Source organism: Ostrea edulis, chromosome 6, assembly GCF_947568905.1.
Source record: "Ostrea edulis chromosome 6, xbOstEdul1.1, whole genome shotgun sequence".
NCBI lineage: Eukaryota > Metazoa > Mollusca > Bivalvia > Ostreida > Ostreidae > Ostrea > Ostrea edulis.
This window is the reverse complement of record NC_079169.1, coordinates 12,996,639-13,021,846: the sequence shown is the minus strand read 5'-3', so window position 1 is coordinate 13,021,846 and position 25,208 is coordinate 12,996,639. Positions and strand designations below refer to the sequence as shown.

General features: G+C 37.3%; 2 protein-coding genes across 2 annotated transcripts in view; one reads left to right on the top strand and one right to left on the bottom strand.

Annotated features, from left to right (window-relative positions):
- The window catches only part of LOC130047145 (secretory phospholipase A2 receptor-like), a 53,507-nt gene extending 46,571 nt beyond the window's left edge, over nucleotides 1-6,936 (bottom strand). The window contains exons 1-2 of the mRNA XM_056141563.1: nucleotides 6,648-6,936; nucleotides 3,538-3,628 (exon numbers count right to left, since the gene is read on the bottom strand). Of these exons, the coding sequence (XP_055997538.1) occupies nucleotides 3,538-3,628; nucleotides 6,648-6,905 (349 nt within the window). The 5' untranslated portion in view covers nucleotides 6,906-6,936. The remainder of the gene's footprint in view (nucleotides 1-3,537; nucleotides 3,629-6,647) is intronic.
- Nucleotides 6,937-7,493: 557 nt separating this feature from the next.
- Nucleotides 7,494-10,675, top strand: LOC130047198 (perlucin-like protein). The gene is made up of 5 exons (XM_056141801.1): nucleotides 7,494-7,527; nucleotides 8,165-8,316; nucleotides 8,427-8,517; nucleotides 10,314-10,543; nucleotides 10,649-10,675. Exons 1-5 carry the CDS (start codon nucleotides 7,494-7,496, stop codon nucleotides 10,673-10,675), a joined length of 534 nt encoding a protein of 177 aa, XP_055997776.1.
- Nucleotides 10,676-25,208: the final 14,533 nt, after the last annotated feature.

Below are 25,208 nucleotides of genomic sequence, written 5' to 3'. Positions count from 1 at the left end.
CTCTCAACTCATTCGATGCGCGAAAACATTTTCTATGATCCTTATCATGTTCTGATTTGCAAATACAAACTGTCGTTACATCGCATGTTGTCTGAAGCTTGTCATACTAATTGTTTGGCAGTTTTTTACTCCCTGCATTTGTGTCTATCCGATCAAGACTGAGGGCTCAGAGTGTGTGTGAAAGATCGACAACGGCTGCTTATTTCTCATAAGGACCTTATTTCATTTCTGGTGTGCCCAGGGGTCCATGTATGTCATCCTCTTAATTTGGTATTTTGTGTGAGATTGATCACGTGTCCCGTGGGCATCAGGGATAGAAGAGATCCTCAGTACCCCCTTGCTTGTCGTAAGAGGCGACTAAATGGGGCATTCCTTCGGATGAGACCGCAAAAACCGAGGCCCCGTGTCACAACAGGTGTGGCACGATAAAGATCCCTCCCTGCTTAATGGTCATAAGCGCCGGGCATAGGCCTAAATTTTGCAACCCTTCACTGGCAATGGTGACGTCTCCATATGAGTGAAATATTATCGAGTGGGACGTTAAACAATATTCAATTAATGAATCAATCACTGTTTGTTATCGTATTTTCATCAATAGCAACCTAATATATTTAGGTTTACATGTAAGAGGGTCTACCATACACAGTATATGTCACGGTAATCCAACAAGGGGTTGAAAATTAAATATCAATAAAATTTACCTCCGCTCTAGCGCAGTCGGTTGTGCACTCGCAGATAAAAGGTGAATATAACGAACAGTGATCAATCTCATAACTCCTATAAAGGTGAAAATAACGACCTGTGATCAATCTCATAACCCCTATAAGAAATACCAAATAGAGAGTTACGCAAACACAGATCGCTGGAAATACCAGAGGTAGGATCAAGTGCGTAGGAGTAAGCAACCTGTTGACCGGTCACACCCGCCGTGAGCCCTATATTTTCATCAGGTAAACGAAGTTATCCGTATGCAAAGTCAGTGTGCCAAGAACGATCTAACAATCGGTATGAAACACGTCAGACAACATTTGACCCAATGATAGGTTGTATTGGCAAACTAGATCGTTATAACGACCATAGTTCTATTCCAGGCCGCGACAGACCTGAGTCTCTTATATTGGTATCGCCTAGCATAGGTTTAAAATTTGTGAGACTTATTAGAAAGTTGGTTAGAAGTCAAAATGTACGAAGGGATTTCAAACGCCTTAGAAACAAAAATTGATAATCGGTAAAATTTTAGATTCCGAATTCAGGATAATTTCTACTTCTGAAGAATCACCCAATCAATATCAAGGAAAGTGCAGTTTGACAACAGCATTTAAAGGTCAGCAGTTGGGTATAAAAGCAACCAATCGGTGAAAATGGTGGAATATATGAATTTTCTGGTCACATTCAGATTGCAGCACTTATTTTGCAAAAATAAAGATTAAGCTGTTGTACTGAAATTTTAAAATGGGTATGCTTGTTCCCCTCATAACTGTGCATATATTGGCCATATCTATTTTAGATATAAATTCTCATGAAGTTTTAATTTTGGCCTAAAAATCTTAAGCAGGGCTAAATTTGTATTTCAAACTAGAGATTGGCAGTTTGTGGGTGTGATTATCTTTTGTTATTGTTTACACCGGATGTTGACTCACATATTGCACGAGCATGCTTGTCTAGTTCTAGATAAGAGGGATTGCACCAAAGGAAAGATGTAATGAAATCACTGTACAACGTGGAAAAAAAGTACTTACTCATATATCATTGGTAAATCCAGATTTTATTTTTTAATTATATATAATCACATTCCTTTAAAAAAATTGGTTAACTTTATAAAAATAACTCATTAGGACTGTTCAGTCTGATCATTGTTTCAGAGTTTTGCAGGATTGCTGGTACCTTTTCTAGAAAAATGTCAAGCATGGTGTTTGTCTGATTAAGCAACAATCTCCTAGGCCAGTTGTGTAACTCCCATTGTCTCTCATCAATGATGACAAATATGTCCAATTGTTCAACCATCACTCTAAAATTACTCTCAATCTGGACCCTTACGTGTGGACATTGCAATGTCAAAAGAGACAATCACAGATAGTAGGTCTCCAAATATCATAATGGACAAAGTGTTTCTTAATTCTTCAATGCACATGTCCTCCATTGCACAGCTACAATTCCCCCCAAATTCTTCTCATAATTGAAAGGTACCAAGAGGAAAATCATAAGTATTAGTATATCAAATATACCAATATTTGTGTATATTATAAAAAAACAACTACATGTTTTAAAAGACATGGATAAAACAATGATGAATTCATTTTGTAGTTCCTAGGGTGAAGTTTTGTTAAAGTAAAAACATATCCTTTCAGTGCCTCACAGATCGAGCAGAGTGGTAGAAAAATGCGGAAAAACTTTAGTTTATTTTGATAAATCATGCCAGTCTCCCTGTTCAAAATATCGTCTGCTACAGAGCACGTGTAGAGTCAAGCATCAGACTGCTGCTTATTCTGATAACACTGCTAAGCCCTGCCCTCTTGCCATATATGCTTAATTGCTGTAGGGGTGTACATTTTTCTAGGTTACTCCCGGCCTTTAAACATAAAACTTAGACACATACATAGTTCTGAATATCAATATGACCACTGAACAGTGTCTGTTTACTCCTAGGTACATGATCCCACCTCTGAGTCTGGTGTATCCAGGGTCCATGTTTATCCTTTATCTTGTTTTATAGAATTCATGAGATTGACCATTGTACATTATCTTCACCTTTCATGAATCAGTGTGCGTTATCTTCACTTTTCATTTTGTGTAGGGTCTATTATTGACCACTTTTATCATGATACCCTTAAACATAATGCAATTCTATTATTCAATTCTCTGAATTCAAAAGTATGATAAAATGTGTAGTTGTAGTACGCCTGCAAAAATTAGATTAAAACTTGTACAAAACTTAACAATCAAAGGAGTTGAATCTGACAGTGAGAATGTATGACGCAAGAAGTGCTGCTTTAGAAAGAAATCTTTTCAACACTGACTCACTGAATATTTATTGTCCATTGATTCTAATACGAACAAAGGCATGGCTTTCCCTGAAGAAAAAAACATTCAATAAATAAATATTCATTATTCAAGTTGTACAAATGTACCTTTAGATACATAATATACATTAGATATTAACGAAACAATTTTTGTTGTAGTTTAATATGGAATGGTACTAAGACGCTTACCAATGGTCTTTCACAGACGTAATGATTGCCCTGACCACAGCTGTCCACGTGCCAGTGGTATTTATAGGACCTCCAGAATATTCCACAGTTGTAGTCACCAGTTGTGTGGTAAACTGGTTCCTGGCCGTACCAGTCAAATTTGTGACATGGCTTTACGATGAATCCCCAGCACCATCTGTGTTTGTTTGGTCTCAGAACGTCATTCAATGCCATCCATGCTCCTCTTCGGACTGTAAACATAGAGTAAGCAAATAATAAAACATCATTATGAAGGAACTGAAGACTGCAGAGAAGAGATGTATTATTTCATCTATCAGAACTGCCTTACATCCATAGGTGCTCAACATGTGTCTGATGTACGTGTTCTCGTGAGACTGGTCAACAGAAGCGAGATATCCTCCCATAGCGGTACATCTCATCTACAGAAAACAACGAAAGTCAGTTTCTGATATAGATTTGTTTAGGAGAGACTTTAGTTTCGTTTAGGGGAGAATTGTTTTGTTTTGTTTAGGGGGGAATTGCTGTTTAGGGTAGAATTGTTTAGTTTTGTTTATGCAAGAATTGTTAAGTTTTGTTTAGGCGAGAATTGTGTATGGGTCCGTGTTTGCCCAATTCTGTATGTTGTATTATTTATAGGAGTTATGAGACTGATCACTGTTCTTTATCTTCACCTTTATATGAGTTATGAGATTGGTCACTGTTCGTTATCTTCACCTCTATAGGAATTATGAGATTGATCACTGTTCGTTATCTTCACCTTTATTGGAGGTATGAGATTGATCAGTCACTGTTTGTTATCTTCACCACATTAGATTGAAGGAGTGTGAGTTATGAGATTGATCACTGTTCGTTATCTTCACCTTTCATTGAAACTGCGTTTTTATTTTATCATTTACGAATTCGGCCGGATCTATCGGAACTGTGTGAGATGTATTAGTTTGATCGGAAACTGCCTGATTTATCAGGTTGATTTGAACTTTTTAATATATGTAGGTTTGATATGGATTGTGTAGAATATATTTGTGTACTTCTCCGAACTGATTAGGGTATATTATAAGGAGATGGTGTTGAATAGTTTACAGAAAACATCTGAAGGCCCGAAGAGGGGATGTTTTCTCTAAACTATATAACACTATTGAGTTATTCATCATGCTTAGAAATCCAACCTTACATGTAAAGGTGCACTGACCCATTCTGACACCTAATTGTGTGGAAAAACAATAGCATGAAAAGTCAATGAACAGTTATCAATCTCAAAACTCCTATAATGAATACAAAATTGAGAGTTGGGCAAACACTTGATCGATGGGATCAGGTAGGTGTCTAGGAGGAGTAAGTATCCCCTGTCCACCGGTTAAACCTGCCGTGAGCCCTCAATCAGATAAACAGAGTAATCCATGGTTAAAAGCAGTGCTTAAAGAACGGCCTACCAATCAGTATGAAACACTTCATATAACATTTGACCCAATAATAAGTTATATTGGCAAACTAGATCTTTATAACTGACCATAGAATTGGCGGATTGCTGAATTTAAACGAGACTTGTAAACTCCTGTAACATCCATTTGTTTGCCAGTAGCCTGTCGTGATTTTAAAAACTAATCGTACGGAGAACAAGCTCTTGCGTATCTATGTATATGTTCAAATTTCAAACAATACCATTATACAAAAGCTGAGCACCCCTTTCATTGATGGACTAGTGAGCTTGTAAAACAGTTGATCACATCTTTTCATTCCTTGTCAGCCATGAATTCAGATGAGGAAATCATTTGGACGCAAAGCGAATTTAAAGGGTTATTCAGGGGAAGAAATTGATAGCGTTTTAATCGATATTTAAGACTTGGAAGCTGAAAGGGACCCCCCCCCCCCACACCCCCCCCCCCCCACACACACTTTTGACTTAAATTTGGATATTTATGTGTACATAAAAATCTTCAAAGACGTCATCCATTGTTACATGTATTATTTAATGTTTATTTCAAATGTTAGAATCAGTAGCAAGTACTAGTTTCTATATTAAATTCCTACTGTTTATGTGATAGATTATCCAAATCAAAATTTGCCAGAAAAGGGAAATGAAAGCTAAATGAGTTGTCAATTTATTTAATTCGTGATGCGGTTCAAGACTACTCGAAGATAAAGTGTAACCATTTCTATAAGTGATGTATATCATTTCAAGTTTAAAGGGGCATGGACACGATTTGAGCTGAAAATTTTCACATGTATTTTTCCATTTTTATTATTTACAATGCTTACCTAAAGTATTTCTAATGGTTAACCAAAATTTGAATATCAGTTGTTGAGTTATAAGTGAGATACAGCACTTGCAACTCTTTGTTATGTAAACAAGGCTCGTGCCATGTTTTTGTTTACATTAGGCTGTTTAATAGAAAATAGTGTTTTTAAAACAAAATGAAATGTGCCAAACACTAGAAACTATTTGATTGTGTTAAGAATTCAGTTATGAATTGAAAAAAATTACTTTAAATGAAACTTTCACTGGTTTATTTAACCTTTCTAAACAAAAACATGGCACGAGCCTTGTTTACATAACAAGTACTTGTGGCCTCTGTATCTCCCATGTACTATGACTAATGACATTCAAAGTTTTGCTGATCATTAAGAATACCTTAGTTAAGCAGTTTAAACAATAAAAATAAAAAACAAAATTGAGAATTTTCAGCTCAAATCGTGTCCAAGTCCCTTTAAATCAAATTTTAAAATGAATACAATTCTGTTGAAATTTCGTTGTAGTTCAATTTCTCACTGAAGTTAGATTTAGAACTTTTTAAATTTCAAAGGCATTGTTTTGTGTTTTGGGGAACAATTTTTCTAAATTATATCTTATTTATTAATTTTTCTTATAAAATATACCTGTTCAATATGCAACGTTAGATATTTGAATATCCAGCGAATTGTCGTTTGGATATTTATTTATACAACCAGTAAACAGTTCTGTATTAATATATCCAACTGATTCTGATTGAGTAGTTGAAATATGCGTCAACTAATAACAATGAATGACGTCATTAAAGTTTTGCAAATAGACTGAATTGTATATGATACACCATACAGTCTGATCTGCTTATGATCCATTAGTTTATATCTGATATCCTGATTATGAGTTTCACTCCTTATGCTTATATTTTTCTCATAGACGTGATTTATCATTGAGTATTGGGTTACCTTGAGTTTGGGTTTACTTTGAGTATTTACTTTGAGTTTGGGTTTACTTTGAGTATTTACTTTGTGTTTGGGTTTACTTTGAGTATGAGGTTACTTTGAGTATAGGTTTAGTGTGCAGAAAGAATTTTTGATAGTCCAACTGCGATACTCTTTTCGGCTACAATGACTCATCAAATAAGCATATAACCTAGCCATGTCTATTGTTATTTCAGATGCTGTAACAACTTAATGATCAAGCCGACCCCCACTTACAGACGCTGTGTACCAGTTGAGCTTGTCTCTGCTGAACCAGTAACAACGTTTGTTGTACTGATGCCATCCGTGTGGACATCCGCCGGAAGTGACCTTGGCAGCGGCGTACTTGAAGGCACTGTATCTTGGTCTGTTTCCGTAACTGGCTTCACAGACTGGAGTAGAAAGATCGAGAATATCAATTGATTTTGATTTGCCGATTTCAACTGTTTGTTGATTTTGCATATAGATTAAATAAAAATATAAAGATATGATCATTCAGAAACAGCTACAGTCAATGTAATAATGAATTGAGCCGGAAACAAGCGATGGAATAACATCTACTTACTCTTCAAAACTTACACATACAAAAATTTTAATATATTATATATATCCGCTAAGGTGTAGTTATTATGTTATGTCTCTTTGGAAGTCTATTTGATGTATAACTTATGAGGTACCAATTTTGATGCACCAGATGCGCATTTCGACAAATAATGTCTCTTCAGTGATGTTCAACCAAAATGCTCAAAATCCGAAATAACAATGCAGTTTTAGAGCTATTATAGGGAAAAACGATGTGCCAAAAAAGTGGAGTCAAATTCGTCTAAGGATAAGAGGTATGCGTGATGGAGATGCTCCTTAAATTTGAAACGAATTTCTAAATTTTATAACAGCAATTAAATATACATCCGTATTTTGAACCTAGTAACGAAGTATTTAGCTACTGGATTGTAGAGACCTTCGGGGACTAGTCCACAAACAGAGGCCTCGACCCAGGGGTCATAATGTATAACTTATACGGTACCAATTTTGATGCACCAGATGCGCATTTCGACAAATAACGTCTCTTCAGTGATCCTTAAAATGTCACTTACCTACGAAGAAAGCACAAAACAGAGCAAGAAGACAGGACAGGGAATTCATTTTGTTTCTCTGATGAAATCGTAGCGAGTGACGTCCTATATATACACTGATCAAGTTTATACAAAGTTAACTTTCCATGTAAGTTAATCACACAGAAAATTATAGAACGCCTTTTCTTAGTGTTAAGGTAAACGTGTTGTATATAATTTATTGATTTATTCGCAAAAATTGCTATGTTTGTGATAAAATTCCATTACTATGTTGATCGGTTGTGTAACTATTTGTTATTTCTGCAGTTTTGTCTTTAATATGGTTGTAGTTTGAGCAGGTCAATTAAGCACATATGTTGTATTTGTAAATATCGTTTAGGTAAGCTTTAATGTTAGCATGATCTCACTGCGCAGGCAAGCAATCCAATGGTATATATACCTTGGTTCTTCACTGAGTCCTCGGAGAATATCTGCTGTCATGAATACTTACATTTTTCTCGCACTACTTTGCACCATCTTGGTAGCTGGTAAGAAAACATATGTGTAAAAATATATACCCGGATAAAGTTAAAAATATCTGTGTTTTAAAGCCAGAAAAGTGGATACTTTTTCTAAGTTAATTAAAGTTAATGATTTTTTTTCGTTTAAAGTACGATTACACCTTTTCAATATTATTTTTAGTTGAGGCGAGCTACAACAATGCTCCACGATACAACAAGTTTGGGTACATGGCTGCCAAGGTGGCGGCCGGGAGCTGTCCTTATGGCTGGTCCTTGTATCACGGGAGCTGTTATTATTTCAGCCGAGACAGACTAACATGGTGGCAGGCCGAGGTAACTGCACAGTAATTACCACGTCACAAAGTCTCTTAATGTTCGTCTCTGAAACACCAGACAAACGTTTGTAGTGAGATTTTATTCATTTCTGAATTACGACATTTTAGATGAAGTGTGCTTCCATGGGCGGTTTCTTGTGTAATATTGACGAGGCGCACGAAAACACTTACGTCAGACATCACCTGGCCATGTATGGAGGTAGGAACGTTAACTTTGATTACTAGATTGGTGGATTGAATGTGATCAGTTTTTCCACAGTATCTCTACATGATAGCTGATATAGCCGCGGGGGTACGTTAAGGCAGGTTATGACAATCTTTACTGGGTTAAAATCCGCGAAACAATATGACGTTATATTCGAAATAAGTATGTCACTAAAAATATATTAAATTCCGATTTTATTTTTTGTGTAAATTTTATTTATGCATAAAATAACCTATGCAGCTACTAGGATCCAAAGAAATTCGAAATGCTATACTACTGTCGTGTAATTTCTGTCTGATCAATATGAAAGTAAACTGATGACGTCATGACTATACATCGAGTGACGTTGACACAGGCAAGGATTTTGTTAATGTGTGCCATGCAAATATCGACAAAATGTTGGGTATTTGAAATATATGATATTGGATATATGGAATATACATGTGAAACGCTGAGAATTTATTGATATTATGAAGGTATATTGATGACATTCATTGACAATTTTGTTTAACTGGGAAACATTCCATTTAGGATGTCGATCAGATTTTCCTCCGTCACACACTGAAATAAAACTGCAAAAGTAGCACACTACGCTGTATACTTTTTATACACCGTGTGAAAGGTCATAACCTTATGTACACGGCAATTACTAATATAATCGTCTGTTAAAGAAACTTTTAAAGAAAACTGCATAGCTTCAGTGCAAAATGTAAAACATGGGCAAGATGGCTTCGTGTTTAAATGTTTAATGATTATTTCTTACTGAAAGTGGTAGTATTCTATCAGTAATTCCGTTATACGACGGGTGTTTTACCGTCATTATGTAAGGGTTAATGTACGAGTATCGTTCCATTGCTTTTAAGGAATGGAACGATACGAGTACATTGACCCACTTAAAATCCACCTTTGCTGGATTAATAAAAACTAAACTTTGTGCATTTTAATCATGTCTTACGTTTTTCATTCTTTTGTTGCATGCATTTATATCTACTTGTATAAAGGTTGACCTACTTTCCGAACATTCCATTCCTGAAAAATAATGGAGTGTTCGAACAAAAGAATGACGTCATAGGTGGATTTTAACGCCAGTTAGACAAAAACATTTAAATTCTAGGGTAGTACGGTCATGCTATGACTTCATACGGAAGCGCATGTTTGTCATTTTGTTATGATACAAAATATTCTCATGTAAACAACCAACACAGTTTTTAAGAGTTAGTAGCTCCAGATTTTAAAAATTATGCAGTTTACGTGCATAACTGTAGCATGACCTGCCATAACACATCTCTACATGATACCTGATATAGCCGCATTCTCTGCTTAGTATTCAATGTTATCTATATTCAATACATATAATTCTTTATTCCTTTGCATTTGGTTTGTATGTTGTTCCACGTCTCAGTCGATAAGTATTTTATGTACCGTGAAAAAATGATTTTGTATGACGCGGAGCAATATTGCCGTGGCAACAAAATGGATACAGAGTCAAACGTATTGTGACGTGATTGCTAGGACTCCATATGATATAACTTAACGTCCACTCAGTTTATACGATATCAAAATATTGGTGAAGTCAAATGAACCAATCAAAATGCTTTTTACAAGTGGCATGGACGCATTCAGTTAATATGCAGGACATAAAAAGTACATAAAGACGACGAAAATGAAAATCTCAAAGTTATCGTGTATTAAATGTTAAATCATTTATACATGTATAAACATCCTAAGGAGTAATTCACCAATCTTCAACTCCACCAAAATGTTGAAATAACTCCCTGTAAATATTACAGTGTCCCCTGGAGCTTGGATGGGTCTGAATGACTGTCTGTACCCTAACGCCCACAGATGGATCTGGGGATTCAGCAAGAAGCGGTGTCACAAGTTTGACTGGTACGGTAGCGAGCCCGTGTACCACAAAGCCGGCGACTGGAACTGTGGAGCCTTCTGGAAGCATTACCACTACCACTGGCACGTGGACAGCTGTGCCCAGAGAAACTACTACGTCTGTGAGATGAAACTGGTTTGTATTATATATTTAAATTTATACTGTTCGTAAAAGAAATATTGCAAAATTTGAATTTGCAAAATGTTCATATGATTAATAATTGTATTACTTTTTTTCCAGGGAAAACCATGTAAATGTCAGTATTAATAAAGGTATAGAACATGTAGATTGTCACGATTGACCGGCACTCTGATCTGTAAATACAAAGATTTTTTTCCATATATATGAACAGATATTTACAATACAACCATCAATATAATACACTAAGTATGGTCCTGTTTTGTTTGTTGCCCGTCTGTATCCGTTTCCCATTCACACGAATTCTGTTCTTAGACTGTGAATGATATGACGACCGTTCCACGTGTAGCACATGCTGATAAGCCGACTTGGAGATTCCTCCACTATGACATACGGAAACCTTTTCCACTATAAGAATCCTCCGGATCTTGATCCTCAGGTCTGACTGGGAAATAGGTAATATCCAGAGCCTCATCTGTACCTGTCCACTACTGGCACAGGTTAATGTCGGGAACCTCGTCCTGGCACTGTTGATAGGCCTACCCCAGAAAAACCTTAAACAATAAAGCTTACATGAGCAAACTATGAGAATGTTCCTAACATTGCGTCATATAAATATCAGAGTGCTTTCTTGACACTCAAAATGTACATGGATTTACACACCGTAAAGAACGGCAAACAGTACTAACAGTAGTACTCTTCATAATACATACACTATATGTAGCAGTATTCATGAAACAACGTGCATGTATTCCTATACATTGCACAAAGACTGAGTTAAATTCTGATAAGAATTAATTAACTTTAGCTATGAATACGTGGCAACAATGGTCCGTAAATTTATAGAATATTAGGTTTCAAATAAATTACACGAAAACTACAATGAGCAAATTAAGATGTTTGAATAAAAATAAAAGTGAACTTACCCCGTCTGGAGATGCTATTACCATAAAAGTTACAGTCAAGAACTTGTTAATAATGCTGCGTAGCCCAGATGTTGTCTCTGGAAAATCGTGCACTTCTATAGTGAAAGAACTCTGGTTTATATAAGCCTTTCAAAGCGGTACCCAGTTAGAGTCTATTATGCTATTATACTGACCGTTCCAAAAAACACAGGATAAATTCATAGAAAACGTAACGAAACAACGAGGGTCAGTAAAGGATATTTACAAAACCGATATTTGATTGTGACAATACCTCCCTAACCTAAGAAAGATCTATGAACTTGTGTAAATCACTATCAATTACATGAATAAAAACTGGTTATATACAGAATCTATTTACAACCGACTTAAGCAATCTGCTCCAACATTTTCAGAGAACTTATTTGCAACAATATGAAATCTATCTGGCTGCAGCAATAGAGCCCACCTCATCAGTCTAGCGTTTGAAACCTTAGACTAAGACATATAAATAAGTGGCTGATGATCAGTCTCAAGATAAAACTCTTGACCATATACATGTAGATACCTCTGGAATTTTTGTACAGCCCACACTATTGCATAGCATTTTTTCTCGATTGTAGAATAGTTAACCTGACTTTTCGATAACTTCTTATCATTTGTAACAGTTTTTTTTATTCCACCTTCGTATTGTGACAACACCGCGCCGACACCGAGATCTGATGTATCAGTCTGTAAGACAAAAGGTTCACTTAAGTTAGGTAATTTCAGTATAGGGGTTACCATTAGCTAGGACTTGAGAGTAATAAAAGCATTCTCCCGTGGTTTTCCCCATACCACCTTGTTAGGCTGACCTTTCCTTGTGAGGTATGTCAATGGCGCTGCCACAGCTGAAAAATTCGGAATAATCTTCCTATAAAACCCTACCAAACCCAGAAAAGAGCGTACCTGCTTCTTGGTTGTAGGTTGCGAAAACTTTCGGATTGAATTAACTTTGTCTGGTAAAGGTCTCAACTCCTCATCACCAGCTATATGACCCAAGCATTGAAAGCTGCGGTAACCAATGAAGCACTTACTGGGTTTGACAGTCAGATTTGCAACCACAAGTCTCTGCAAAATTTCCCTAACTACAGACAAATGTTCCTGGAAAGATGACGTGAAAATGATGACATCGTCAATGAAATTGTCAACCGATTGGATACCTTCTAGAGGTTTCTTCATAAGGCGACTATAGCTTGCTGAGGCGTTTACCAAACCAAATGGCATGACCTTAAAATGATACAAACTAAGTGGAGTTTGGAATGCCGTGATCTGTTTCGATGACTCATCCAATGGGAGTTGCCAGTAAACCTCAGAGAGATCAAACTTTGACACATATTTACAGCCTTCAAGCTTCACAAATATATCGTCGGCATTAGGAATAGTTTCCGCATCAAACACGATGATCTTATTAATTGCCCTAAAATCAATACAAAACCTGTTTGAACCGTTCTTTTTCTTCACTATGACTATTGGGGAGCAATAAGAACTGTTTGAGGGCTCAATTACACCGGATGCCAACATTTTACGTACCTCCTCACAAACAGTGTCTCGTGAGATGAAAGGTAACGGATATGGCTTTATGCGAATAGGCCGATCACTAGTTAGCTTTATGTGATGAACTCCTAAAGTTGTTAAACCGGGAAAGTCTGACAGAACATCTGAAAATTCATCAAGCAAAGTATGAACATCGCTACATTGGCTGTCAGTTAGCTCGGAACTTACTGTAACATCCTATGAACATTCTTTCCTTGCATCTTTTGGAGAATCAACTAGTACCTCACCATCTTCAACATCATCGCTGTCTATATCCACCACTGCTACTCCTGCAATTCCTAAGACATCATTGTCAATCTCCCTTTTAACGTATAACCTAAGCATATTTGCATGAAACGTCTTTATCTTTCCCTCCATATCGATTCTATAATCAATCTTTCCTAACTTTTCCACTATCGTGTACGGACCCTTCCATTGCATAATCAACCTCTTACTAGCAGTTGGCAATAAAACGAGAACTGTTTCACCTGTTGACATCTGTCTGTTCTTTGCACCCTTTTTGTAGTATTTCTTGTGCTTTTTTGATGATCTTTCTAGATTCTCCCTAGCTATCTTGCATGTAGCTTCAAGTCGTTCCTTCAAATCTACAACATACTGGTACGCTCAACCAAACCATTGCACATCGGGTGATAAGGTGAAGTGGTTAATTGGCGAATTGACAATAAATGGCTGACTTCTGCCATCAATTCGGACGTGAATTGGGAGCCCATGTCGGTGAGCATTTCTTTAGGTACTCCTACTGTACAAAATACATTTACCAGAGCCTCTGCAACTCTCTCAGTCTCGATGCCCTTTAAAGCAACTGCTTCCGGGTAACGGGTGGCAAAATCGACAACAGTTAAAATGTAACGGTCACCCTTACTAATGGCTGGCTGGATTGGTCCCACTAGGTCGACTGCTATTCGTCTAAATGGTACTTCAATAATAGGCATCTTTTCCCAGTGGTACCTTTGTAGTCCTTCCCTTAGGAGTGGTCTTTTGACAGATGTCACACGATTTACAAAACCGCCGAATATCAGCATGAACTCCTGGCCAGTACAATTCTGCCAAAACCTTCTTGGTCGTTCTGGATACACCTAAATGACCTGTCATGATAGATTCTGTGCAAGCGAAAGAACATTTGATCTAAATTTCCTTGGTACTAATTGGGTGAATCGTTTACCATTTTCAGATTTATCTGACTGGAAAATACGGTAAATGATACCTCGTTTGCGGATATATGACACATTGGACTTTTCATCACCTCGTCCTACCAATGTTCGTATCTTTGCAAAGGTCTCGTCTGACTCATGTTCTGCTTCAATGCCACCTGGACTAATATCAGAGTCAAATATCTCGGGAACGCACAGAGGTTTAGATATCTTACCCTTTTTATGCTTGTTGCCTTGTCACAACAGCATTAGCTTGGTTAGAGTTCCACTTCTTATCTGGGTCTTTAGATCTCTGGCCTTCGGTATATTTCCAATGATTAGGGAATACAGTGGGTTTTCTAGACACTATGCCTCAACGTTTCCCGTAAAACATGGAGTATCTACTCTCACTCTGGCTACAGGAGCTTGGATTGTAAATCCGTCCGCAAGAACACAAATCCGATGATTTCCTGTAATCCTTACGAACTACAACACCATTACAACCCGTGTCTCTTAGCACCGTCACTAAATATTCATTAAGCATACCTTCACAAGTAGGCATATATTCTAGGGATGTACCAACATTACATGATGATGTATTTACAAGATCCGCTGAAATTGATGCCATAGAAAATGTTGTAGTACTGGTAAAAGATGTGAAAGTACTGTATTTGCCTTGAGATTCTGATTGCTTTGGGTGTTTGACTTCAACAGCTGCTCCAACTGAATTACGGTTCTTGTTGGCTGTCTGGTGACACTGCGATGTTATGTGACCAGGTGTATAGCATTTGAAACTTCGTTTTTCGACGAAGGTTTTGTGGTAGCTGTTTTTCCTCCTGGTGTCTGATACAAGGTGAAGATAACGAACAGAGATCAATCTCATAACTCCTACAAGCAATACAAAATAGATAGTTGGGCAAACACGGACCCCTGGATATACCAGAGGTGGGATCAGGTGCCTAGGAGGAGTAAGCATCCCCTGTTGATCTCGCGTATCTCGGTCTTTTGATGTCGGGTTTTTGTCTGCCAAATTCTTTTTGCTAGAGAAAACTAAAGACTGAATGTTAGCATGCCTAGCCTCTTTAAACTAATCTGCTAATCCAGACGCGCTCCTTTAAAAACAACAAAAGATCCTTGATACACATAGACACAAACTTATCTCTTAGCATCATGTCATATATCATATAAACCTTCATAAGTTTTATTAACATTCCTCAGTTCCAGCCACCTGTCAAGATAAATACCAAGACGAACTGAGAATTGCGAGAAAGTCTCACATACATCTGGTCTACACTTACGAAATCTCTGACGAAAACCATCCTCCGTTTTTTTCAAACCGCTTCAATAAAGCCGTTTTTAGCTCTCCATAGTATAACGCTTTCTCTTGGGGCAAAAGAGGATATACATCGAGTGCACGACCTCGTAGTAAAGCACTCAGGTTAACAGCCCAACTTTCAGATTTCCACTTTTGTGCGATAGACTACCTTTCAAAACGTCTTCAATAAGAATCAATATCATCTTTCACCTCATCAAAGAAAGGCATTTTAGGAACCTTAGCATTAATAAATGACTCTAAGTTTGTTTCTTTCTCTTTCATAGTTAACCTTTGTTCTAATGTGTGTATAACAAGTTTGTACTTCTCAATCTCTTCCATACCTTTTCCCTCTTCAAGGTTTAGTCTCTCAACTTCAAGTTCCTCTTTCTTGAGAGTAAAATCCCTTTCTTCTGCCTCTTTCTTGAGAGTAAATTCCCTTTCTTCCGCCTCTTTCTTGAAAGTAAATTCCCTTTCTTCTCTTTCTTTCTCTCTCTGCTGCTCGTAACTCACGCTGGTGTGTCTGTTGCTCACAAATAAACTGTTGCAGATCTGCACCTGACAAATCTTAACCCCTTAAGATTCTCCATATTGATCACAAAACCAGCAACAAAACAAACTCAAACAAGCACGATTGAGAAATGCTTAAGAGATACGCGGAAGACCAAGAGCTCAAGATCTGACCATACTTGCATTTTAATGAAATTATACAAAGCAATGGCAATTATCTCCACACCAGGATCTCGATGTTAAATATTTCCACAAATCTGCCCCCATGTTACCTCGTGTTTCTCTGAAAAGATAATTTTGAAAGATTTAAAAACATGCATACAGGCATGTGAACAACAACAATTCTAAAGCATATATAGAGTCAATACAAAACAAGTAAAAAATTGCAAAGAAAAAATAAATTTAAAAAATCGAAATATGTACATCAAAATTCAAACAAAACTTCACATAATATGTGAAGCACAGTTTAACTTATCAGAAAAATACCCCACTTCTGACATATATTCACTGGTCTTTAGTTAGGTGTTCTAAAGTCTTCAACATAAAAGACACCAGTCTTCCATTTGGATATTTTCCCCATGCATATTTATGTAACAATATTCCACTATCACCTGGATATGATGTTCATTTCTTTCTATAGAACTTGTTTGAGATGAATTTATAACATCAAAACAGGGTTCTGACAAATAAGTTGATGTTACAGGGTTTGTCTAAAATTAGCATTTGGTTGGTGTACTGATTTAATTTGCAAATAAAGCCTCTTATTGAGTTAGATATACAGCCTCTCATTGAGTTAGATATACAGCCTCCCATTGAGTTGAATATTCAGCCTCTCAATGAGTTAAATATACAGCCTCTCATTGAGCTAAATATTCAGCCTCTTATTGAGTGAAATATTCAACCTCTCATTAAGTTAAATACTCAGCGTCTCAATGAGTGAAATATTCAGCCTTTCATTGATTGAAATATTCAGCCTCTTATTGAGTGAAATATACTGCCTCTCGTTGAGTGAAATATACAGCCTCTCATTGAGTGAAACATTACTGTGCAGTGTCAGACGATCGACGAGAGGGGGAATGGGAGCATTTTAGCGACAAAGTACCCAAACCAGAGGCTGCTGATATAGTATTGAATGAATTTTTAAGTTTTTCAATATGCAATATAGAAGACAATTGTTTTATGAAAATAAAATTTACAAACTAAATAATCTTCTAAATGGTCACCTCGAGCGAATTTCGCTCCTAAACTAAAGTTCAATTTATTATTATCAAAGCATCATTTTGAATAATCAAAGTGCTGAAAGTACTGAAAAGCGCTAAGCTGACTTCATCAATTGTGGCTGTAAAGTTAATGAGCAGGAACAACAGGAAAAGAAGTTCATACATTATTCTTTATTTTCACGGAACAAAATAATACGTTTTTTGTAAGGACATAACGTGTATGAATGGGAAACAATGTTCTGAAACTGTTAACTACCAGGACGAGTCAATAAGTAACCAGCCCAACTTATTTCCGGTAAAACATTTAAAAAAAACCCACATCTTTTTAGACTTGCATATTATTAGTATCATAGGTGGTTAAATCTTTATGGTTTCTTTTTCATCATTTTAACATGACTTTTTCAAGTGAATAATTGTATATTTATTTCAACTATTGTATTTTATATCATTTGAGTGTACGGCGTCGAACTTTTTTTTCTCTCTCATGCATATCATGTTTTAGATTTTAGTAATTTTACTTCACATTATTGATGTTTTTCTAGCATTGTTTTGATATTATCTGTGTTAATGCTATTATAATTTCCTCTTACTACTTTTATAACATGCTGTATCATTTTTATTGTGTGTAGCGTTTTAAAGTGGTTATTTATAGTCATATAGGGCGCTATATAAATGAATATTATTATTAAATGAATATTATTATTATATAGTTGAAAATGAGGACACTGAATCACTTATTCTAAAAGGTCCTAAATACAGAGAACCTCGGTTTTTCAATTGGCGACATAACTTCATCTCTGTTATGAATTCTGTCGAAGATTATGCCAGACGATGATCTAAATATGAAAAAGGGAATTTGATACATTATCAGAATGGGTTAAAAGCATAAGAAGAATATCAAAATCCCGCATTACAAAAGTACGTACCATCTTTCCTTCTACAATCACATGAGCAGTTAAGATTGGTCTTGTAACGTGTAGCAGTCACCCATCCATGTGCCGATCACGCTCGCCGTTGCTTAACTTGCGTGATCAAGAGAGATACTCTACCACATCACTAGAAAAGATAGCTCACTATCAAGGCAGTATAAGTCCCCCCTTACGCTGTCCGCTACACTTCCCCCTACTCAGGGAAGCTTCGTTCCGAAGCTTTGCGTGAGTTCTCTCTGAGTGCTTGGCACCTGCTCAGTGACGGCACCCGCCGTTCTCGACGACAACCACCGCCGTCCCCGGACGAATCCACATCAGTACTCAGAGCTCCGAAGAGACTCTACATGAAGCAGGCCTCCCGCCAAACACCAGAGTCACTACGCTGCCACCAATCTGGCGATCTATGGCATCGCAAGGTTCTCTGTTAACAACGGCTGCTGTTTGAAAATCACCAACCCCCGTTGTACCAGGATCATCTTAACCTCTAAATTGAACGTGCTCGTCTCGTCCGCTTCTTTGTGCATTCTCAGTATCTGCACGAGACATAATTCCGGAGTCGCTTTTATGTAATCTATCAGACGGGTTACTTTGTGCAACGGGCGTAGAAGTATGAATATCTGATAAATTCCTCAACGACCTAGACGTTTCAAGAGTAGCTCTTTCGAGTGCTTCTATTTGCTCTTGTATCTTACTCAAGTCGTCATTCAAATTAGCCATGATTTTACTTATAAACAATAAAATAAGCAACAAAAATCTTCATAAAACTAATATGATTCGATAAGCCCAAACAGGGTCCCAACGTGGGCGCCAAAATCTGTAACGTGTCAACCTATCTAGCTACCGTTATTATATTCTTCACAACAGGGTCCCCTCAGATAACTTGCTGAGGATTTGAATTTATCAACAATAGATGCACATATATACAGTACGGCCAGCGCGGATCCCGTACTGTACATATTCTACTTAGAAACGATTATATACATATTAACCTATTAGAAAATTCTCTACGTTAATAAATCACTGATTGATGTGTACGGAGTGATCACGCGGCTTCTTTCAAACTAACAATCAAACTACAATGGTTTCTTCAGCCAAGTCACATCAAAGCGACCGCGGTGCTTTGAACTTGAAGCATCAGCGTTACATATAACACAAGCAACCAGTGTTGCTTATAACCAGTATTAGATCCCGAAACGACCAAAGTTACTTCACTAAATCATATCAAGGAACATACATTGACAATGTTAAGCATATCGCATAGCAATGGTGACTTACTAACACTGTCAAACTCTTAGGCCTATACGTAAACTATCTAATACTTTCAACTTTGATCTCACCGATGTTAACGTTGCAATAGTCTTCGTCAGACTAACTCACAGTTGCAAGTTTGCGCCTTATTTATAAGGTTTTACCACGTGACCATTGTATGATCATTTCGGCAGTACCTCGGGTGTTTTCCATCATATACATTTGTATTCTATCGGACATTATCGTATGCCCCATACCAGTACACAAAATCCGTTACAGTCTTATTTGTGTAAAGCTGGGTATTTTGTTACAACAGCACCTTGCCAAAACTGTAAGGGAAATAGAATTATGAAATTGCTCTTAGTAATTCGTTGTTTTACGCTCTTTCAGTATTAAAGTTAGACAATTGCGTCTGAGATATATATAAATTATGTTCGGATTCCCCTGACGCGTGTGGGGCTATTTATAGACGCCTAACAGACAATGTATAATATATTTACGTTTTCTTATACATACAAATGTTTTCGAGCATGTAATTAAGGGAAAGCTAACAGCTGAAAAGTAATTAATGTAATTCTGTACACAAATAATAATGATAATAATTATTTTATTCGTTTATAAAGTGCAAAATTACATATAGTTTCTATATAATATATGAACATCAGATCATACAGCTTTAATTAAATAAAAATATGAAAATGCGGTTGTGTGAAATCGAAATATTACTTGACAATTTATCTTAAAAACATATATGTGGTTACCGTCGTGGTATTTTCTGACTTTAACAGTTTAAACGTTTTAAGTAAACAAGTCTCTACCTCTGCTAGATTTAGGATAACACTATTTCTCATAAGTCCCACATATAATACAAGTTCAAGAGACGGGATCAGGTGCCCAGGACTAAGCATTCCCTGTTTACCGGTAATGCACGCAGTGGGCGCTATATCTTGATAAGATAAACGGAATAACCCGTGGTCAAAATTAGTAAGTAAATAATGGCCTAACAATTGATATGAAACACGTTAGACAGCATTCGACCTAGGATTTTATTTGTAATACGCTGACTCCAAACTGTTTACTAATTCCTTTGTGCATTGTGGGAAATGGAGTTAAAGCAGACAATTCTTAATATGGGCGGAGTTAAACTATCAACACCTCGTGGCAAGTTGCGTCCCTTGTCAGCCATCTTGTGTTGAAAAACATCGTATTTCTCTTCATTGCCTTTGTAATTTTCTGATAGGGTAGCTTTGACATTTGTTATTTTTTCATCAATACTGCAGTCAACTAAAATAATTACCCAGGGTGGGGCAACCTATAAACTTGTATGAAAATTAGCAATGATTAATTTTACAGCTGCACATGTCATATCTACGTTTGATTGTGTAAAGAATATTTATTGAATGGCATTTGGCTGACTCCGCAAAGGGGGATAATTAAAATTTCTGTTTGATAAAATCTCAACTTAAACTTTCATTTCAATTTAATTTTAAATATCATGTATGTTGATGTGATCAATGGACGATGGTCAGTCATTTAAATCAAAGGGTGCGCACATACCCCGACCTTACAAATTTGCAATGTTTTCAAAAGAAAAAGTAGTTTTAAACTGCGCAGAAAGTTTCCCAAAGTTAAGAAAACCATTCACATTGTACCTTTTAAATTAAGTATTATGGTTAAACTGTCAATGACCGTTCACGGTAGTCCAATGAAGAGAGCATTTTCTTTCTGAACGGGAACTTTTGGATGTGAGCTTCATGCATGCCTTGAACATGTCAAACCTAAAGCGTAAAAATAAGTAATGGCTGCCCCTTTACCAATAGCTGGACATTTGAAAATGAGAGTTGTGGGTCTTTTGATTGAGAAGTTTAAAAACTCCCGAGACCTCGTATCAGTGTTGGTGTTGGTACGATAAAGATCAATATAAGTGAAAATTTCCAGAAGGGACGTAAAACAAATGAAGAAACCTGGAGGTTACAGGTTCAATTCTCGATCTCGACCAGGGTCAAATCTAAGACTCAATCAACTAAGGCATATTATGGTGACCTTTCATTTTGCAAGTGACCAGCGACAATCATAGCCTTTTATGGGTATAACCTTAAGGAGGTATGCTACACCAGAGAAATTTGATGTAGATGAAAAGTGGAGGATATGTACAACAATATTTTGAAATTTAAAATTTTCAAATTTACTTTATTTTGTAAAAAATACACTTTTAGTAGAAGGTAATGTGAAAAAAATTAAAAAACCCTGCTGGACTCGAACCTGCGACCTACAGTTCAGCAGTCGGTATTCTGTTTTTTTTCTCTTTTATTAGCAGTCGGTATTCTAACCTACTGAGCTACTCGGCTAGGTATTTAAATGGAAAAGGAAAAGTCAAATATTGCTGATATAGATTTTTTTCATCCATGTTTTTAAAGGAAGTCAGTTATTATGACGATGTAGAGTACTACCTGAAAACAATAAAGAATCCTCCAAGCTGTAGTACAGGTCAAGGTTTACTCACGGCTGGTGAGGTCTCTATAGAGGTGGAAACTTCTCACATAGGACATAAAACAAAAAATCTATCGCAACCACAACACACTTATATAAACGTCTTGAAACTCATCTCAGATTCTCGACATCGAACCGGCAATCCATTTATCCACACTACGGACAATGACCCCCACTAATCAACCCCTGAACTGTCTCAATTTTCAGGACAAATTCTTGTGGGGTTTTTTCACGAATACTACGTGTGTCTCGCATATTAAAATGTTGTCAAAAGCATTTTCATTTGCAATAATCGAGATTATTTGAATTTATATCAAATAGTCCGTATTAATTTTGATACACCCTGTAGGTCGGGTTTACGTGACTTTAGCGGGTAGGTGGTACAAGTAATTTGTATGCACTACGTCACACTCGGTACTCCCCGTGATCGAACCCATTCATTAAACTTTTTCCAACCGAAGCAGCAACGTGGTTCTTGTATTTGAGGCGGAAACCAAGCACGTGGCCGAAGTCCCCCCTCCCCCTTTTGGATTTATTCTCTACACATAGCTTCTTGACAATTTTTCCTACATTAGGAATGCCACCTAAAAAACGAGCGGCGACCCAGAGATTCCCGGCCAGGGTGGTCGGGATGAAACGTAACCATCGGACAACAGCTCAACTCCTGGAACGAAGTCTAAATCACACGGCCACACCTTGGACGGATCGACAAGCCCCGGCAGAGGGGCAGCCACAGCCCCCTAAGGAGGTTCCTCGATTTCCACTCGATAATACACCGGATAACCCGGGAGAGTCTTGCAATTGTTTGTTGGACCAACCGGCCTATTTACCCTTACCTTGTCAAATTACATCTACATGCGGTGATATCGGCAGTCATGTACCGCTTAAACTCAAGCAAAAAATATGGGAGGGGGGATTTATTGATGTGTCTGTCTTACTCAAATCGGCTACGGAATTGGAGGAATTTGAATCCCACGGGGATTTACAACTTGTCAATGGCAAGCTATGCGTAGTCAAGCGCCAACTTAACTCCTTTTTGAGCATAGAAAAGTGGACATGAGCCTTCATGATTTACATGAGCATCGTACTTCAACATAGCCAAATGGCCCAAGAAATGCGAAATGCATGCGAAATATAAGGCTTGCAGCTAATCGTTCACAAAATTGGCAAAAGTATGACGAGCAATTCCGACTCCGCAAGGCCTCCAACCCTGCTATGTCTAGGGGGAAAATTAACAACGAATTCTGGTTGACGTACATAAACAACCAATCAAATTTCCCTCATAATCCCTAGAAGGTGTCAAGAGGTATGTAGGCGTCAAAAAATATATCAGACTTCCTATATGATATCGTACTAATTATTTGTTAAAATCATTCATGCTTTAACATCAGTATGTCGCTCGCGTTTTTTAATCATGTCTTTTTTCAGCAGCCTTTTCATTGGCATTTTACGGTTTGCTCAGAGTCAGTGAAATTGTTTTTTTTTTTTTCATTGCTGATTTCAGTTTCTCAAAACCAGCTAGGTCACGTGTCAGTATTTTTACATAGGTCCAAGACCAACCAAACCGGCAAACCCCTAGATTATCAAATTATCTGTCCAACACTAGAGTCTACCAATTAAGGCATATTTGTAGCTCCCCCCTATACTAATATATTGCTCGTTTCATGCGGATGGCACTCCTATGACACGTTTTCAGTACCTAGAAGATATTGGCATTTTGTCCCTCTTGATGCTGGTCCCAAATAAAAAAAAAATAGTTGCATGATAAAAATTCATGGCTAACCAGGTAAGAGGTTTGTACATTGGACACGACCATGTCATCACAGCTACTGAGATTGAGTTGTTTCGAACAGAGAGCACTCACCTGTCGGTCCTGGGAAATCAATTATTTCTCAACAATATTCAAGCGGCCTTGGAATATTTTTTTTTCAAACGCCAAGGTGTTTCTTACCCGCCGCACAAGTGATTTAACATTTCATGCTTGCTGCTGTTTGTCAGTTGTGTGTTTACTGTAATTTTTATGCAACTCTAGGTTCAAGTACTGTGGTTTTGTCAATAGACTTATCTTATCCATGTGACTCTTTATTGTATTTTGAGATTCACTCAGTTTTTTAATCCTACAAGTTTTTTGTGGGGGACATTGTTCCAATGTCTGTGACCGAACTGGGGAGTCGGTAATGGTATGTGATGATTGTTTCTGCTCCAAAACCTGGTTGTTTCCCCCCACCTGCTTCTAAAGCAGGGGGCAATTTACAGTACTAAAAATCGTACAAGTTAAAAAGAGTAAACTAATAGTGGGGCTACCACCAGGGACGGTTGGGGCCACATCCACCTCACTTCAGTGAGAGGATGCTACAGTCTGATGCATGTTAGGGGCTTACATGTATGCCCAACATGATAATGTACATACCAGGTAGCACTGCAGGAGACAGGGTGAGAAGGGCGGGTCTCGCTTACCTCCTTAGAACGGTCTGGGCACTGAATGTTTTACTCGGGCCCCCCAGTGTACCCCTTACAAGTTAAGTTAAACTGGCTCACTGGGCGACTCCCCAGTTACCCTATAAAATTTTCACATGCGGCCGATATTGTCCATTTCAGTATATCCCGAATGTGTCATTGCTGTTATATGAATAAATTGGTAAACGTTGCTTGTGTCTGTTATTCACTGCAATGAGTCATGGTCATGTTATTACAGCCAGTTTTTTTGGTTTTTATCTATCAGGCGGATTCTTTAATTAATCGAGATTATTTGATTTTATATCAAATAGTCCGTATAAATTTTTATACACCCTGTAGGTCGGGTTTATGTGACTTTAGGGGGTAGATGGTACAGGTTAATTTGTATGCACTACGTCACACTCGGTACTCCCTGTGATCGAACCCATTCATTACACTTTTTCCAACCGAAGCACCCACCCACCCTCCCCCAATTTTAATTTGTATATACATGTTGTTTCCTCTTAGTTCTGCTGTTTCCTTCTCTTTCATAGGTTCGTAACAGATGAAGACTCCCAACAGGTTACCTTGATAAAGTAAATGGTGAAACCTGGACCACACCAAGTGTGACTGCATTGCCATTCAAGATGGAGTGCCTTAATACAACTTTTTAAATGTTTAGGGGGAATGTTTTATTTTAAGACTAATTGTTGATATTTGAGTTTAATTAATTAGACTGTCGCATGTTTAAGGGGGCGGGGCTGATGACAGGGAAGTCGGTAATGGTATGTGATGACTGTTTCTGCTCCAAAACCTGGTTGTTTCCTCCCACCGGCTTCTAAATCAGGGGACAATTTACAGTATTAAAAGTCGTACAAGTTAAAACAAG

Bases quoted from the DNA above. Each gene is read 5' to 3' on its own strand.
- LOC130047198 (XM_056141801.1), top strand. From the start codon at position 7,494: ATGTCACTTACCTACGAAGAAAGCACAAAACAGA. The intron at 8,518-10,313 runs GTAGGAACGTTA...TAAATATTACAG, and splicing joins TCACCTGGCCATGTATGGAG to TGTCCCCTGGAGCTTGGATG. The intron at 10,544-10,648 runs GTTTGTATTATA...CTTTTTTTCCAG, and splicing joins ACGTCTGTGAGATGAAACTG to GGAAAACCATGTAAATGTCA.